Source organism: Anolis sagrei, chromosome 3 (genome assembly GCF_037176765.1).
Source record: "Anolis sagrei isolate rAnoSag1 chromosome 3, rAnoSag1.mat, whole genome shotgun sequence".
Taxonomy (NCBI): domain Eukaryota; kingdom Metazoa; phylum Chordata; class Lepidosauria; order Squamata; family Dactyloidae; genus Anolis; species Anolis sagrei.
This window is the reverse complement of record NC_090023.1, coordinates 234,877,155-234,892,212: the sequence shown is the minus strand read 5'-3', so window position 1 is coordinate 234,892,212 and position 15,058 is coordinate 234,877,155. Positions and strand designations below refer to the sequence as shown.

Sequence of the window (15,058 nt, the reverse complement as noted above, 5' to 3'; positions counted from 1 at the left end):
TCTGTGTGTGTCTTTCTTTCTCTGAAAGTGCCTGATGTACTTTGTCCCACTGAAAACTAATTAAAGAACATTGTTAAGATTCAAAAATATTAATGACACAGGGCTCTTCCTTTCTCAGGACGGGGGGATTAATATCAGCTTCTGCAAGCATCTAGATCTGCAAACTTTCTGGAGGGAAGTCCACAACAGAGTGATATCTTTATTGACCCAAATGGAAAAAGTATTTCATGTAATCATTCAAAGTTTCACTGGCTTTTTCAGCAGGTAAAGATGTTAAAATCATACAAGAGAAGGAAAGTGGTGGCGTTAGACCCACAGGTCTGCATTCGGTCTCAGATGTTTCTCAGTTAAAATGATTGAGAAGGATATTGGGAATGGGGAAAACAATCAATACTTTTCTTTGCAAGCAGTTCTGCTTGAATCTAAGGTATGTCTGCCTACCAGTCCCATGGCTGAATTAAAGTACATAAGAACCTGAGAAGAGCCATACTGGAGAAAAGTGGAGAACTAGCTAGTCAAACATAGGGATAAACTGCTTTGCTATTGTGATGCTCATACACAAGAAAGAACAATTAAAAATGCTTTCTACATGTTGGATGTGGTTACAAGAGCTTCTGTGCATTTCTGATCCCTTATCACATGCGATCCTCTTTTTGGTACAGTATATATTTGTGCAAAACAAAACAAAACATGTTTTACGGTCAAGACCTTGTATTTTGCTCAGGTTCTTTCTGTGTGATTTTCACAAGAAGTGCCCAAATGAGAAAAATCCTTCGGCTATTAAGCTTTTTTCTTCTTCTCAGAGTCCTTTGATCTGCTGAGAAAACTCCTCCTTACAAGGATGAGAAATTTTGCAAATAGTTTTTATCCCCAGAAAAACATGTTCATAGGGGCCAACCATTAATCTGACACCAGCAGGACAGAAATATCTTCTATATCTCATTCCTCTGTATCTCTACATTTATTATTGTTCGAGATTATATGCAGCCTTTCTGGCTAGTAGCTATTGATTACCTATACCTCCTATGAATGTATCCATCCCTCTTTTAATGGCTTTCACGTTAGGAAAAATACAAACATTGGCCAAAATTCAACTGTTATTTCTTACCATAGAAGAAACATTAACTCAATAAGAATTTGATAAATTAACACATATCTATTAGGCTTGGGCAGTTTCGTTCGTTAATTTCATAGTTCGTTATTAATTCGTATTTAAGTTAGCTTACGATCCAATATTGAGCCATGCAGGAATAGTGTGAGGTGTAGATTTGAAACAATTTTTTCAATTTATTTTGTAATTATTTTGTAATTATTTTGTAATTATTTCGTAATTATTTCGTAATTATTTTCGTATGTCTGGTGCAAGTTTTATAGTTGTTGTTTGTTTTATCACACCAACAGTCAACAACAGAGGGAGAGGGAAGCTTCAGAAGTTCCCCCTGCCCCATTTGGAGGTTTTTTTAGCATATTGCGCAATCGTGTCCACCATTAATGAATCAATTCGTAATTATACGAAATTTTGTAAATTTCGAAATTTTTAAAAGGAAAATTTCGGAATTCTTTTAAAAAATGAAACGCGATGGACCCCTAAAAACGAAACAAGTTTAGAAACATTTTCTTCCGTTATTACCCAAGCCTAATATCTATGATTTTTTAAAATTCAGGAAATCTACTCTATTTAAGATTATTGAATTTAGACCATTAGAATATCCTTATCCAGTCCATAATCTTCTGTGCAATACATATTTTGATACTGAAGATAAAATGATAGGGAAAGACTGACAGTCTAAAGTGTATAAATTATAGAGGGGGTTATTTATCATCCCAATGCATGTACTATGCTCAGAAATCAATGGTGGAAACAGCTAGATATACTGCAATAGTAGCAAAATACTCTGATCTGCCAATAACAGCATCAATGATTGAATGTAGAAGAGAAAGGGGGCATCTGGAAGTGAGTGGCATATAAAAAAGGCCATACTTATGCAGACAGTATGCAGAATATTTTGTAAGAGAATGTGGAATAGATTCCAGGGCCAGCAAGGCAAAGTCTAGAAAGCCCTAAATACATACTTGGCATGTTTGATTATGTGATGTGTGTTTACGCTAATGTGCTAGCCGACATTTAGACAATGTGAAGTCTTAAGTGAAGGCATTGCCTGAGAGTTGGAAAAATTCCAATAAAAATTCTATTATTTTTTAAAAAACAGATTAAATTAAAAAAAATATATAAAAAGATTCAGTTCAAGATCTTCAACAAATGTTAATTGAGTGGGAATTTTATGCATTTTCAGGCAATACAAATTATATTACAAGAATGAGACCTCCATGTTTATCAGAAGAAAATCACATGGTTTAGGTTTAGCACAGCTGGTAAATCATCAACAATTGTAAGATCTATCAACCAAAAGGTTGCAAGTTCAAACCCTGGGTTTGGCGTGAGCTGCCAAATGACACCCTAGCTCATTGTTTACCTAAGCAATCCGAAAACAGCTTTAGCTGTAATTAGAGAAATTAGGTACTGCTAAAAAGCAGGGGATGTGTTTTACGACGCCCTAAAGAAAGAAAATCAGAAAATGCTGGGCGACCAAAAGGAAGGAGGAAGTCCTGACAGCTCTTCGTCAAAGAAAATAGAGCAAAAGCACTTCCTGGATTGAAGCCCAACCTTCCATGGCATCAAAAACAACTGGACACTGAATAAAAACAAACCACCTTCTTCTGTTGTCTGTCTGTCTGTGTATTGTTTTTACAAAATGGCATTCAATGTTTGCCAAGTATATGTACTGTGATCTGTCCTGAGTCCCCTTCGGAGTGAGAAGGGCAGAATATAAATAAGAAGTATTATTATTATTATTATTATTATTATTATCACTACTACTACTACTATTGTCTCACATAAGCATTCTATATCCCAGTTTTCCCCAATATATTGCCTTTGGAATGTGTTAAACTACAACTAACATCATTCCCAACCAGATAGGTTGTGATAGCTAGGTGTAATGAGCATGAGATTCAACATATCTGAATGTTACTATACTGAGAAAAACTTGGATATATTTTCAGATTCAAGACAAAAATAATAGATGCTACACTTTCTGAATTTGCCATGAGATGGAGCCATTAGCCCAACCCAACAATATACAATCATTCAGTGATACTTTCTAGCAAATTTTGAATATGCAGGATTTTGTCTCCTGTAAATGTTCCCTTTTTGTTTAGCACCATTTTAAATAACTGAAATGATTTTTAGGTGTGGAAGGCAAGAAATCTCACACTTACCCAGTTTCTTTATAGGGGCATTCTCTTAGCCACAGAAGAATGCAATGGCAAACCCACTCTGAACACATCTTGCTAAGAATACTCTATGGCAGTGGTTCTCAACCTGTGGGTCCCCAGATGTTTTGGCCTTCAACTTCCAGAAATCCTAACAGCTGGTAAACTGGCTGGGATTTCTGGGAGCTGTAGGCCAAAACACCTGGGGACCCACAGATTGAGAGCCGCTGCTCTATGAATATGTCTGAAATGGCTTGATGGCACACAATCAAAACATTAAAAGGACAAATAAGAATAATGTACAGGATCATAATCTAAGGGAAAAGGTATGGAAAGAACTGTCATGGGAATGATGGAGGTGGGAAATAAGATAGCTAAAAAGGAATGGGAACAGTATTCCATGGATAGCAGCGCTGAGATTTGTGAAAGTGACAAGGAAGTAAATGTATCTATTTAGTTCATAGGCCCCATCTACCTTGCCATGTAATGCAATTTCATAATGCAGTTTTACTGCACTGAACTGCATTATATGAATCTACGCTGCCATATAATGCAGTTCAATGCCGTTAAACCGCATTATGAAACTGCATTATATGGCAGAGTAGATGGGGCCATAGTTTGTTCATCCTTTGGGAAGAAAATACTATGATGAAGGATACCATGCTATTCACCATAATATTGACACCCTCCTTGAGTATTTAGTGTCAATTAATGGAGGAGCTGGGGGTGGTGACGGCCGACAGGGAGCTCTGGCGTGGGCTGGTCCATGAGGTCACGAAGAGTCGGAGATGACTGAACGAATGAACAACAACAACAATGGAGGGGAGGAGGTGCTTTTAAAAACAGATTATCTGAATTGAGGTAAACTTGTATTTATTCTCAAAGAAACAAAACATCTGCTCCATTATAGTTTCACATGAGCTTAACTGTTCTTTTTATTCACTTTGATTATCCACCATCTAAAATACTTAGGACCAGAAATATTTTAGATTTTTCAGATTTTGGAATGCAAAAATAACGAGATAGCTTGTAGATAGGATCTAAGACTAGACAAATTCATGGCCCGAAGGTAGTTATGGACAGTATTTTCAATAGTTGTGTGCACGCAGCAAAGTTAGCATTCATTGAACCAGTAGAAAGCAAAGGTGACACTATATCAACTACCCATGCAGACTATTTTGGATTTCAGAGATACAGATAAATGATGTTCAGTATATTTAACCAATTACTAAGGGAATGGGAGGAAGGTTTATAAAGATAAAGTGCAATGCTTCTTTCACATTTGTTTACTATAAAAACTGAAACCGTTTTTTATTTGGCATTTTATAATGGCTTCCTTCTTCAATAATTCCCTTTGATTTTTTTTAAAAATGATAGACATACAGCATCTATCGACTACTATCCTTAGATATTATGCAAGATAGTGGATCATGTGGCAGAGTAGAGGATTTCACTTCAAATTCATGTTTTCTGTAATTATGTCACTTTGCTTCTAATTTCAGACTTTTATCTTAAAATCAACTGTACATGTGTTTCTTTTAATTCCGTTTTGCACTAGAAGTTTACTGTATAGTTTTAGTGCAGCTGGTATATAACTAATTTTCATTGTTTCTTTCAACAGGCACCAGGCAATGTGTAATGAATGCATATGTGAGATGACCCTTACAGATTAGGCCAGTACAGACTTGCAAATGTAACCCTGTATTTAGTATTCCTTGAATTTGTGATATGATATCTCCACACACCACTGTTTTACAAAAGAAAAAGAAGGAAAAGAAAAAGAAAACCATTGCAGGCATTACACTGTTAAGGTCCAAGACTTGCTAATACTTCTGTAATCCTTCCAAATGGCACATAAATCAGAAGTACAGAGGGACAGCAGGGGCTGTGGTTAGCACACTGGGTTAAACCTCCAGCTATGGAAAATCTTGCCGACCAGAAGGTTGGCAGTTCAAGCCATGGGTGGGGTGAGCTCCTGCTGTCAGCCCTAGTTTCTGCTTACCTAGCAGTTTGAAAACAGTAATGTGGTTAGATAAATAGCTACCACTGTTGTGGGGAAGTAGAAGGCATACCTAAAGACATGCTGGCAATTTGATCAGGAAGGAAACCATAGACAACAGGCTCCTTAGTGTGGAAAAATGGAACAACAGCATTTTCCCGTGGCTGAGTCGACCACAGCCTCCAGATGCCGGAAATGAAAAGGAGGGAAGCCCTGCACTGTCTGTTTACTGTTTGTTAATTGTATAACAGCATCGAATGTTTGCCATATATGTATTCTGTAATCCGCTCTGAGTCCCCTCGGGGAGATAGAGCAGAATATAAATAAAGTATATTATTATTATTGATATGTTCTTTGTTGACTTCCTTTCATCGAAATCTGTTTTTGCCACAGTTCAGCTACAGCAGAGATTTTCCTTAGATTCCTTCACTATTCTAGTCTTCAAAAATATCCTTTAATCAAATATAAAAATAAAAGAGAATTGCAGAAAGGAAGAGAAATCATATATTTCTTTCATAACTTGGATCTGGGGAAAATGATTAATTACATTTATGTGAGCACATTTCTTCATTCCTAAACATATTATATATTTTGGATCACTGTGGAAGCCATTTTATAGTTTAAGTCTTGCAAATCGCTGCATATTATCTCAGTAGTTCTCTAATACTGCTAAATACTTCTATCTTCATACCTTTCTCCAAGTAACATATTTAGGGGAAAAATGTTCTGATTTGTTCTCTGCAACTTCTGCAAACGGGTAACGTATAATAAATAGCTATATTTTAAGTGGGTAGGGTTTTTTTTTTAATAAAAAAGATATATCTACCTACCAATCCACCCATGTCAGTTCCCAATATTGTGTCACATTCTCTAGTCTGTCAATACACAGTGTGACATTAAGATGGCATAATAAAGAACAGAAGGGCTGATGGATTAATCGTTCAGGTAAAAATAAAGGAGATATGTGGAAGATATTATTTTCTTTTAAAATTTTCTATATGAAGAGAGGCTTCTACTATTTTCTTCTTCATGGTACAAAGTACTTTGAATCACCCCCACTCTTTTAGCAGTGGAGATGAGAGGCAGGGCCTTCTCAGTGGTGGCCCCATAGTTGTGGAACTCCCTCCCTAGCAACATCAGAGCAGCCCCCTCCCTATTAGCCTTTAGGAAAAGAGTCAAAACCTGGCTCTGTGGGCAGACCTTTGGAAACTACAGTATTTTGAATGAAAATCTTGTGCAATTTGACCTTGGAACGGACCCAGACCATGAACTTTGGATGGTGGGTTTTCTAAGTTTTTGATTTTAATTTGTTTTAACTCTGTTTTAATATGTTGCAATTTTTGAAATATTTAGGTAATTGTGTTGAGGCATGACGTGTGTGCCACTGTAAGACACCTTGAGTCCCCCTGTCGGGGTAGAGAAGGGCAGGGTACAAGTATGGCAAACAAACAAACAAAGAGCAAGACAGCTTCCCTACTTTAACTAAAAAACAGAGACAGGTCAAAAATGTTGAAGCTCAGCCCTTCACCTGCAGTGGTAGTTCTCCATTTTGAGCACAAAAGAGCATTTAAAAATACTATAAGGACCTCCCAACATTTCCGTCAGAATTGCCATGGATTGTGACAAATCTGTCAATGCCTGGCAGTGGGCATAAGGAACCCATCACCCCATGCTCTGCATCACCCTGCTTACCCCTAACCTTATCACACAAAGGGAAGCATCTGCTGCCCGGCTTCCCCACATTGTTGTGAATGCAACATGAGAAGTCTCCTGTATCGCCACTATGGCAGCATATGCTAGTTAGTACCTCTTCAGGTTCACTATGAAGCCCCGCTGGAAGGAGCTGTATGTCCTAGAATGGTAGCCAGTGGCCTCTATAGCAAAACCGAAGAGGAACTGGCATATGCCTGTCTGATGAGGTCGTAACATAGTAAAGATCATTCAACTATCATTTTAGAGCAGGGGTCCTCAAACTAAGGCCCAGGGGCCGGATACGGCCCTCCAAGGTCATTTATCTGGCCTTCACTCAGGGTCAACCTAAGTCTGAAATGACTTGAAAGTGCACAATAACAGCGACAATCCTATCTCATCAGTCAAAAGCAGGCCCACACTTCCCATTGAAACACTAATAAGTTTATATTTGTTAAAATTGTTCTTCATTTTAATTATTGTATTGTTTTAAGTGTTTTTGCACTACAAATAAGATATGTGCAGTGTGCATAAGAATCCATTCATGTTTTTTTTCAAATTATAATCCGGCCCTCCAACAGTTTGAGGGACTATGACCTGGCCCTCTGTTTAAAAAGTTTGAGGACCCCTGTTTTAGAGAGTGGGCAGATGAAGATGTAGCATCAGTTTTCATAGACTGTAGGCCTGTCTACAATGAAGAAGTAGCTCAGGGGCCCCAGATTCCATCCAGATGACTTCCAGTTCTTAACACGGGGTAAAACCAGTTAACTCAATTCCATCCCTCATTAGGCAAAAAAGGGAAATCCTTTGGAATGTGCCAATAGCTCAGGAGCAACCCCTAACTTAGTTTATGCATGAACTGCTGGGCTGGTCCTCATTCAGAATTGAGGCTATTCTTCACATGGGTCAGTTCCACAATCCCACAGTTACATGGGTGCCTTTGTTTGTGTCATTGCAAACCATGGGGGCCAGGATATGTGATGGGGAAGCATCACTGCAGTTGCCCCACTGTTCTGCTTATTTGCCACGGAGGTTGGCAAATCACCCTGTGGGATCTAAGAAGGCTAAACCTTTGAATCATTTAACTTGTTCTGCTTTTTTTCACTTCATTCTGCTGCATCTGTGGATGACGTTTTGAAAGAAGAACCCAGGATAGGATTATGGAATTCTTATAAATAGGATAAAATGTGGGTTTGATAGGAGGGTTTGGAAAAAACCTGCCCACTGCCCAAGATGAGAAAGATTCCCTAACTGCATCCTTTATTTCATCTTAGAAAAGCTTCCTTATATTGGGTAAATTAAAGTGCTGCACTTTGGATAAATATTATCGTAAGAATCAAAATAGCTATACAAAATATCAAGACACCCCACCCCCACCCCCACCCCCAAAAGGAAGGAAGGAATATACACAAATAGATACAATTTCTAAAGCATTTGAGGAAAGTCTTTATCAACATAAAGTTAATATTTCTAAGCAAAAACTATTTGTGACAAAGTTGACAAAGTTTATTTTTATGACAATTTCTTTTGGCTGTGTTGGCTGGGAAAAATCAGGGAGTTGAAAACCAAAATTGTTCCTTTTCCAAGTTTTGGGACAATTTATTTCCTCCGCCATTTAGGAATTGCTTTGGTTTGCAGGAGGAGAGAAGTTATTTCAAACACTCCTGATTAGGAACCAAGTTTTGATGAAGGACTCTTGATAAAGAGTTTCCTTAAAATACAGCGAGAAGAATCACATGTCTTCTCAGCACCCCATTACTGGGTTACCTGCCACCAACAACAGGAACCCGATTAGTGAGGCAAGAGTGCATCTCTACACTTGCAGAAACCACATTGCACTCTAAGTTATTCATGGTATATGGGAATTCCCTCAGTAAATACCCTGCTAATTGTAATCACTTTGCTACTTTATAAAAGCAGAGGGTTACTATTTACTCTTTCTTATAGTATTACATATAATCCAGGGATGAAGAAAAATGCTTTGTGCAGGAAACAAAATGTTTTGCTAAGAATGGTCATTCCTTTATATTTGCATATATATGTATATATATATGTATGTATGCATATTTCAATCATGCACAAATCAAAATAGATGCACATATGGTACAATACAAAGAGGCTTGAGTTTAAACTGTATATACAAAGTCACTGAGAAATATAGTAAAAAACATTACTGAGAAGACATTTAAAAGAAATGTGTATTATAAATAAAATAGACTGAATTTATCGAATAATGATAAATTTTTAAATTCAGGAAAAATTACACAGGATCAAATAATAATTCAGTGAATACATAAGAGTACAAAAGGTTACAACATTTATATTACAGAATGAAGAGGAGACAAACAGTGATTTTAGACAAATTAACAGCAAAGAAAGCCTGGCAGATTACCAGGATGCCATGGGTAAATTTTCTTTGCTTATGAGAAAAGGGCAGGAGAGAGAAAGAGAGACACGCACACACATAAGCACAGGCATACAAACAGAAATCAAATAAAACACGCAGAACAATTTACATTAACAGATGATAGACAGACACAGAAGTGTGAAAATTTGGCATGTTGCATCACAGGAAGTCATTCACGATTGGCTAACGATGGTACCTGGCTCGGGTGTGGATCGCTCGCTTGCCTGAGAGGAGTAACAGAGGGAGGAGGCACACCTGATGTGGATGCAGATCGTCCCAATCTGCAACTTGCTTTCGGCTCTGGAAAGGAAAAGCAGTGTATTAGAGAAAGAATCCCATTGTCTTTTTTCTAAGCTCAGAGTAAACAGGAATTGCGAAGACCACCTTTTTCATGATGTCCACAACTTCATTTTCTCCCCATATTCTCAACAGTAATGTGCTGTGATGGTCAAAAAAAGCCAATGCAATTCTAGGCTGCATCAACAGGACTATAGTGTTAGATGGAGAGAAGTAATAGCATCACTCTGTTTTGCTTTGGTCAGACCTCACAGGGAATACTTTGGCTTGTTCTGAGCAGTGAGAATCACCATTCAAGATGAATATTGAGAAGCTGGAACGAATCCAGAGAAGGATGACCAATGTAGTAAAAGGCTTTGAAACCAAGTCCTGTGAAGAGCATCTTAGGAAAGTGAGTTGATTACTCTAGAGAAGAGAATATTTAGAGGTGACATGACAAACATCTGAAGAGATGTCATATATAAGATGAAGAAGGGTTGTTTTCTACCACAGAAGGTGGTAGACTCTCTTTTTAACTGAGATTTTTTTAAAGTACTGATGTTTATATTTAATCCTGTTTAAATGTTTGCATATTGTTATATATTAAATTGTATACTAATGCTTTTCTGTTAAGCAGCTTTGGGTCTCCTACAGGAGAAATAAAGCGGGGTATAAATAAATATAATAATACCCATGGACATTTTAAGTTTGATGGCCAATTATCAAGAATGTTGTTGTGAATATTTACATGGCATGGTGTTTCATTAAATGGCCCTTGCAGTCCATTCCAATTCTATAATTCCAACAGTTCTCAACCTCTCTTTTAAAGGGAGAACCTTAGAAAATCTTTTGACACTTTACTTTAGAGTCTGTAGAGGGGATCCATCTTTTTCAGGTTTGCTGTTATTCCATTCCATTTACCCAAAAAGCCATCCTGTCACACACTTACTCAGTAGCTTTTGCCTGCCAACATGCACATGCTTTATGTAATGTCAAAAGTAAATCCATTAAGATAAAGGGTGATCGCTAAATGTTTTCCATCAGTCAGTGGAAGAAAAGCTCTCTGAGGATGCAAATAATTGCCACATATTCCATCTATGTGATAGATTTAAATCTTTCCTCCCTCCTTGTTGAGATTTGTAAATCCTAATCTTAATTTGACTCAATCATTTGGCTATTTATAGTTACTTGACAATTGTGGATTCGATAGCTATATATGTTGCAGACAGTGACCTTAATTCATGTAAGCCCACTGAATCAATGGAATTTTCATAAGTGTTGGCTTACCAAGTTCCCATTTATTCAGTGTTTTTATTCTCACTGGGACTAATTGGATTTAGGCCAACATGTCTTGCTTGAGAACTGCTTATGTGCAAAAACTACATGGCTTTGTTTACCAACTTCTGAGTTGTTTTTCTTCATTTAAGGAAAAGTGGGAAATGTCATTTTCAGTGGGGCATGGGCAACATCATGAAAAATTATCACATCTTTACCACCAAACCCCCTTTCATCTGACATCAAAGAAATAGCATACACCATACTCAGAGACAGTGTGAGTTTCCTTTTACCTGTGTTGCTTTATATCTCCAACATGATGTGACTACTGAAATAAGCAGGAGTTTCTAGGCTAATAAGTTTTCTCATCTAAGAAGTCTCTCTTTAATGATCTAGTGCATTATCACAGCAAGCTCTTCCTTACATTAAGAACTGTGTGTGATTTTCATTTCTTATTTTTAATACTATTTCTCTCTAAAGGCATAAATTATAATAATACAAAAAAGAAAACATGTCAAATGTTATTGCGAGTGCTTTTGGATAGAAAGAAGAACTACACTTTCTTTATGGCAACAATCTCAAGTGGGCTCACTCACATTCAAGATCCAAAATGCTTGTGCTATAATCCCTTCAACTGTACATAATAAATAATAGGATTTGCCTCACAGTATAGAAATACAAGGGAGTTCGATCTGCGTGAAAAGAGTAGGATTGTGCAATGCTAGTCAAAGGTCTTATCACTAGCCTTAAAACATGCTAGTTGGTTAATTTTGCAATTGCTCCCTTGCACCTGCAATCTGCATAATGCCAACAGATACTGCTTGAACTCAGAGGCAAATGGTTTGCCAGGCTTTTCCTCAAATGACCTTTCAGATCTTAGGAGACAATGGCTGGCATCAACAGGAGAAGCTACAGCCAGAGTGCAAATGAAAATAGCAGGCTCTATGCCCTGTTGATTTTATTAAGGTGGTCAAACCACCACCTTGATAATTAAGGCAAACCTGTAAAAGAACACAGGTTCTAGTTACAGGTGGAACATCATATCCCAAACACCAGAATTATCTGTCGATTTTTTTTTTGTAGCTCAAATCTACTTATATTGGTAGACTTCATACCCAGTCTACTATATTCACCAGAAACAATATACTTCATTGGGATGTGTGTGTGTTTTAATACACAAAGGCATCCTGATTTCATATCTTACTGGCCTAATAATCTATTACACAGGCATAGAGCACTTTTTCAGGTTTGTATAATGGTGGTAAGTCAAAGAAATTTGTCTCACTACCATGCAAAGCTTCTAAATCCTGAAAAGGCTTATATTTGAAGTGCTTGGTTTTGAGGTAGCTTCTCAAAGTAGGAAGTATGTCTTGGAAAATTGCCTGTCCTGCCTAGGCAATTTTCCAAGATAGCCTTTCTAGACTGTCTTTAGCTTCAAAGACCCATCTTGAAGCCAAACATAGCAGAAGTTGATCAGGAGCTGGGGGTTTCAATCCCAATCTGTGGGTATGTGCTTTGTTTTCCATATTTCTTAGAATATTTTAGTTAGAACTAGTGTTGATTCTGTCTCTGTAGCCTGAAACAGTATCCTCCCGCCATCAGTCCTAGCTCTCCTGCTTGCCTAGCAGTACGAAAGCAGCATTGTGAGTAGATAAATAGGTACTGCTTTTGCAGAGAGGTAAACAGCGTTCAAGGACAACATACTCTGTGGCTTGGAAAAATTTAACAACAGCACCTCCCCATGGCTGAGTCGAGCACAGCCTCCAGATGCCGGAAATGAAAGAAAAGAGAGAAACCTTGTTTCTGTCTATGTACTGTCTGTCTTTGTTAATTTGTAAACGACATTGAATGTTTGCCATAAATGTATTCTGTAATCCTCCCTGAGTTCCCTCAGGGAGACAGAATGGAATATAAATAATAATAATAATAATAATAATAATAATTATTATTATTATTATTATTTTACTGACACAAAACCACAGCAAACGAGATCTATATGCTTATATTATTATTATTATTATTATTATTATTATTATTTTCTAAAAAATGTATCCAGATAAAAAGTTGGGGCAGAAAGATAGAATATAAATTGAATAAATAAATTTTTTAAAAGATGTATCAGTCAAAAGCACAACCAGCTATGCATGGTACCAATATAGCCATGGACGGGCTCTCCAGTGGGCACTCCCAGTTTGTGAGTTCCTGATCTGACTGTGGATTGTCACACCCCATTCCTAAAATGGAGGTGATGTGCACCATCATTTAATAACATGACTATCCACATTTTTTGCTATGTGTGTTTGTGTGTGTGTCTCAAACCCCAGCAAATCTGGAGGGCTCACTGTATACCTTCACACAGAAAAGTTTACCACCTATTCCCCCCCCCCAAAAAAAATCAGTTGTAACTATGTCTTTCTCTTCTGTTTTGAGAAGACTAAAATAGATGATAGGCTTAGCATACATTTAGAAGAGGTTATTATCGCAAGTAGTAAAAGACTGTCCTATGTTATGCGTTCTCTTATCTAATCATTTTGCATTTATTGCCTTTTGTTTTGTAAGTAAGTCATCTGTAGATTGAAAATTGTTGTCTTGCCACTCCAAAACAGACACCTGAACAGAGACAGAATTCTGCAGTGAGATACTAAAATACCTTTGGAAAATGAACTGCAAATGTAAACTGATCCTAGTGCCTTATATTACATAGCAGCATCATTACTTCAGTGCAACCTCTCTGAAGACGCTTCATTTTACTGACAAAAAAGCACTTTTGAAGGGGACAAGAAACAGTCCCTATTTCTCCTTATTTAAAAGACCAGAGCCTTGCTGTCTTGCCAGCAGAGGGAGGCAACGGCCAAGATTATGATAACTTTCACTGCTTAGTGGGCAAAGACTCATCAGCTCAGATATCAATCTGCCATTAGTGGCAGATTGTCTAGCAGTGACAGGAGAAAGGTTGGGTCTATACCAAAGAAGGTGAAAAGTCATTTTTTTTTCCTGTATAATTTCTAGAATCCTCAGGCAACATAGTGGCTGAAGAACTCTGGGAGTTGTGGTACAACAGTAGAACTTTCTCAATATCTGGCCAATATAGAAAAGTCTTTCCAGATACCTAACAAGTGAATGGAAAGAGATTGTCTATTCTACTCTTATCTTGAGTGAGGGGATCTCAACAGTGTCTCTATAAACCTCAATGCTGTGGGTTAAGTGCTTCTGAATACATAGTATAGTAGTTATATAGCTTCCCACAATCTACACATGGGGCAATCTGACTGTGTGGTCATATATTTTGGAAATTGTCCTTGTAACTCCTACATTTCAATGCCTAAAAGTTAGTTGCTTGCAGCATACAGAAGACAAATTGGAAATAGAAATCAAGGGAAATAATATGGTGGGAGGGCTGGCTCCAGGTTTGAGGCCATTCTGGTCAAAATGATGGTGATGGTGATGGGCTTTCTCCTTTGTCACCTTTGTGCTCCCTGAAATTGGCTCCCCTGAAATAGAAGGCAGAACACTCAACGAGAAAGTAATGGATGCTTTGGAATTGCCATGTAAATTCCTCCGCCAAGACCCTACACTTGGAAGGCAATCATATTCGGCCATGAGTGATAGCCCATGATGATGACGATGTGCAAAAGAAAAGGAGGAAAATTGAGGGAGCAGATCTAAATTCTAATCCAAGATACCACCAAGGTGAAGGCTGTCTCTCTATAGAATCAGTTTATTTTGCAATAGCTGGCATGAACCATTAACTTATTTCTACATTGGACATCTTGATTAGTCTCTCTAAGCATGGCAAGAACACCTGCTACAATCCCCACTTCTATATAAGCATTCAGGGTTCAAAAACCCTCTCTAGTTTTCACTCTGGCCGCACTGACAGAAGCCAAAATGAAATCTGTTTGATAACAGAGAAGGAAATGAAGACAGACAATTCCCTCTGGGTTTCAAATGAAACCACCCAATTTACTCTGCTTGTTTGTGATCTACAGGAGTGAGCTGAGCCAATATCTCAAGCATCCTTTTTTGGCAATGATAGTACCTCAGTAATATATTAAGTTCATTCTTCTGTAACCCAAATAACCTTTTAAAGTATGAAACTGTATTCTGGTTGCAACATTTGTCTGCCCAGTTGCTAAATG

At 37.6% G+C, this 15,058-nt stretch overlaps 1 protein-coding gene across 5 annotated transcripts in view; it reads right to left on the bottom strand.

Moving 5' to 3' along the window:
- NYAP2 (neuronal tyrosine-phosphorylated phosphoinositide-3-kinase adaptor 2) overlaps positions 1–15,058 on the bottom strand; it is a 171,783-nt gene that overhangs the window by 28,212 nt on the left and 128,513 nt on the right. For all 5 annotated transcript variants that reach the window (XM_067465964.1, XM_060767861.2, XM_060767862.2 and 2 more), the window contains one exon: positions 9,565–9,668. In XM_067465964.1, the coding sequence (XP_067322065.1) occupies positions 9,565–9,668 (104 nt within the window). The remainder of the gene's footprint in view (positions 1–9,564; positions 9,669–15,058) is intronic.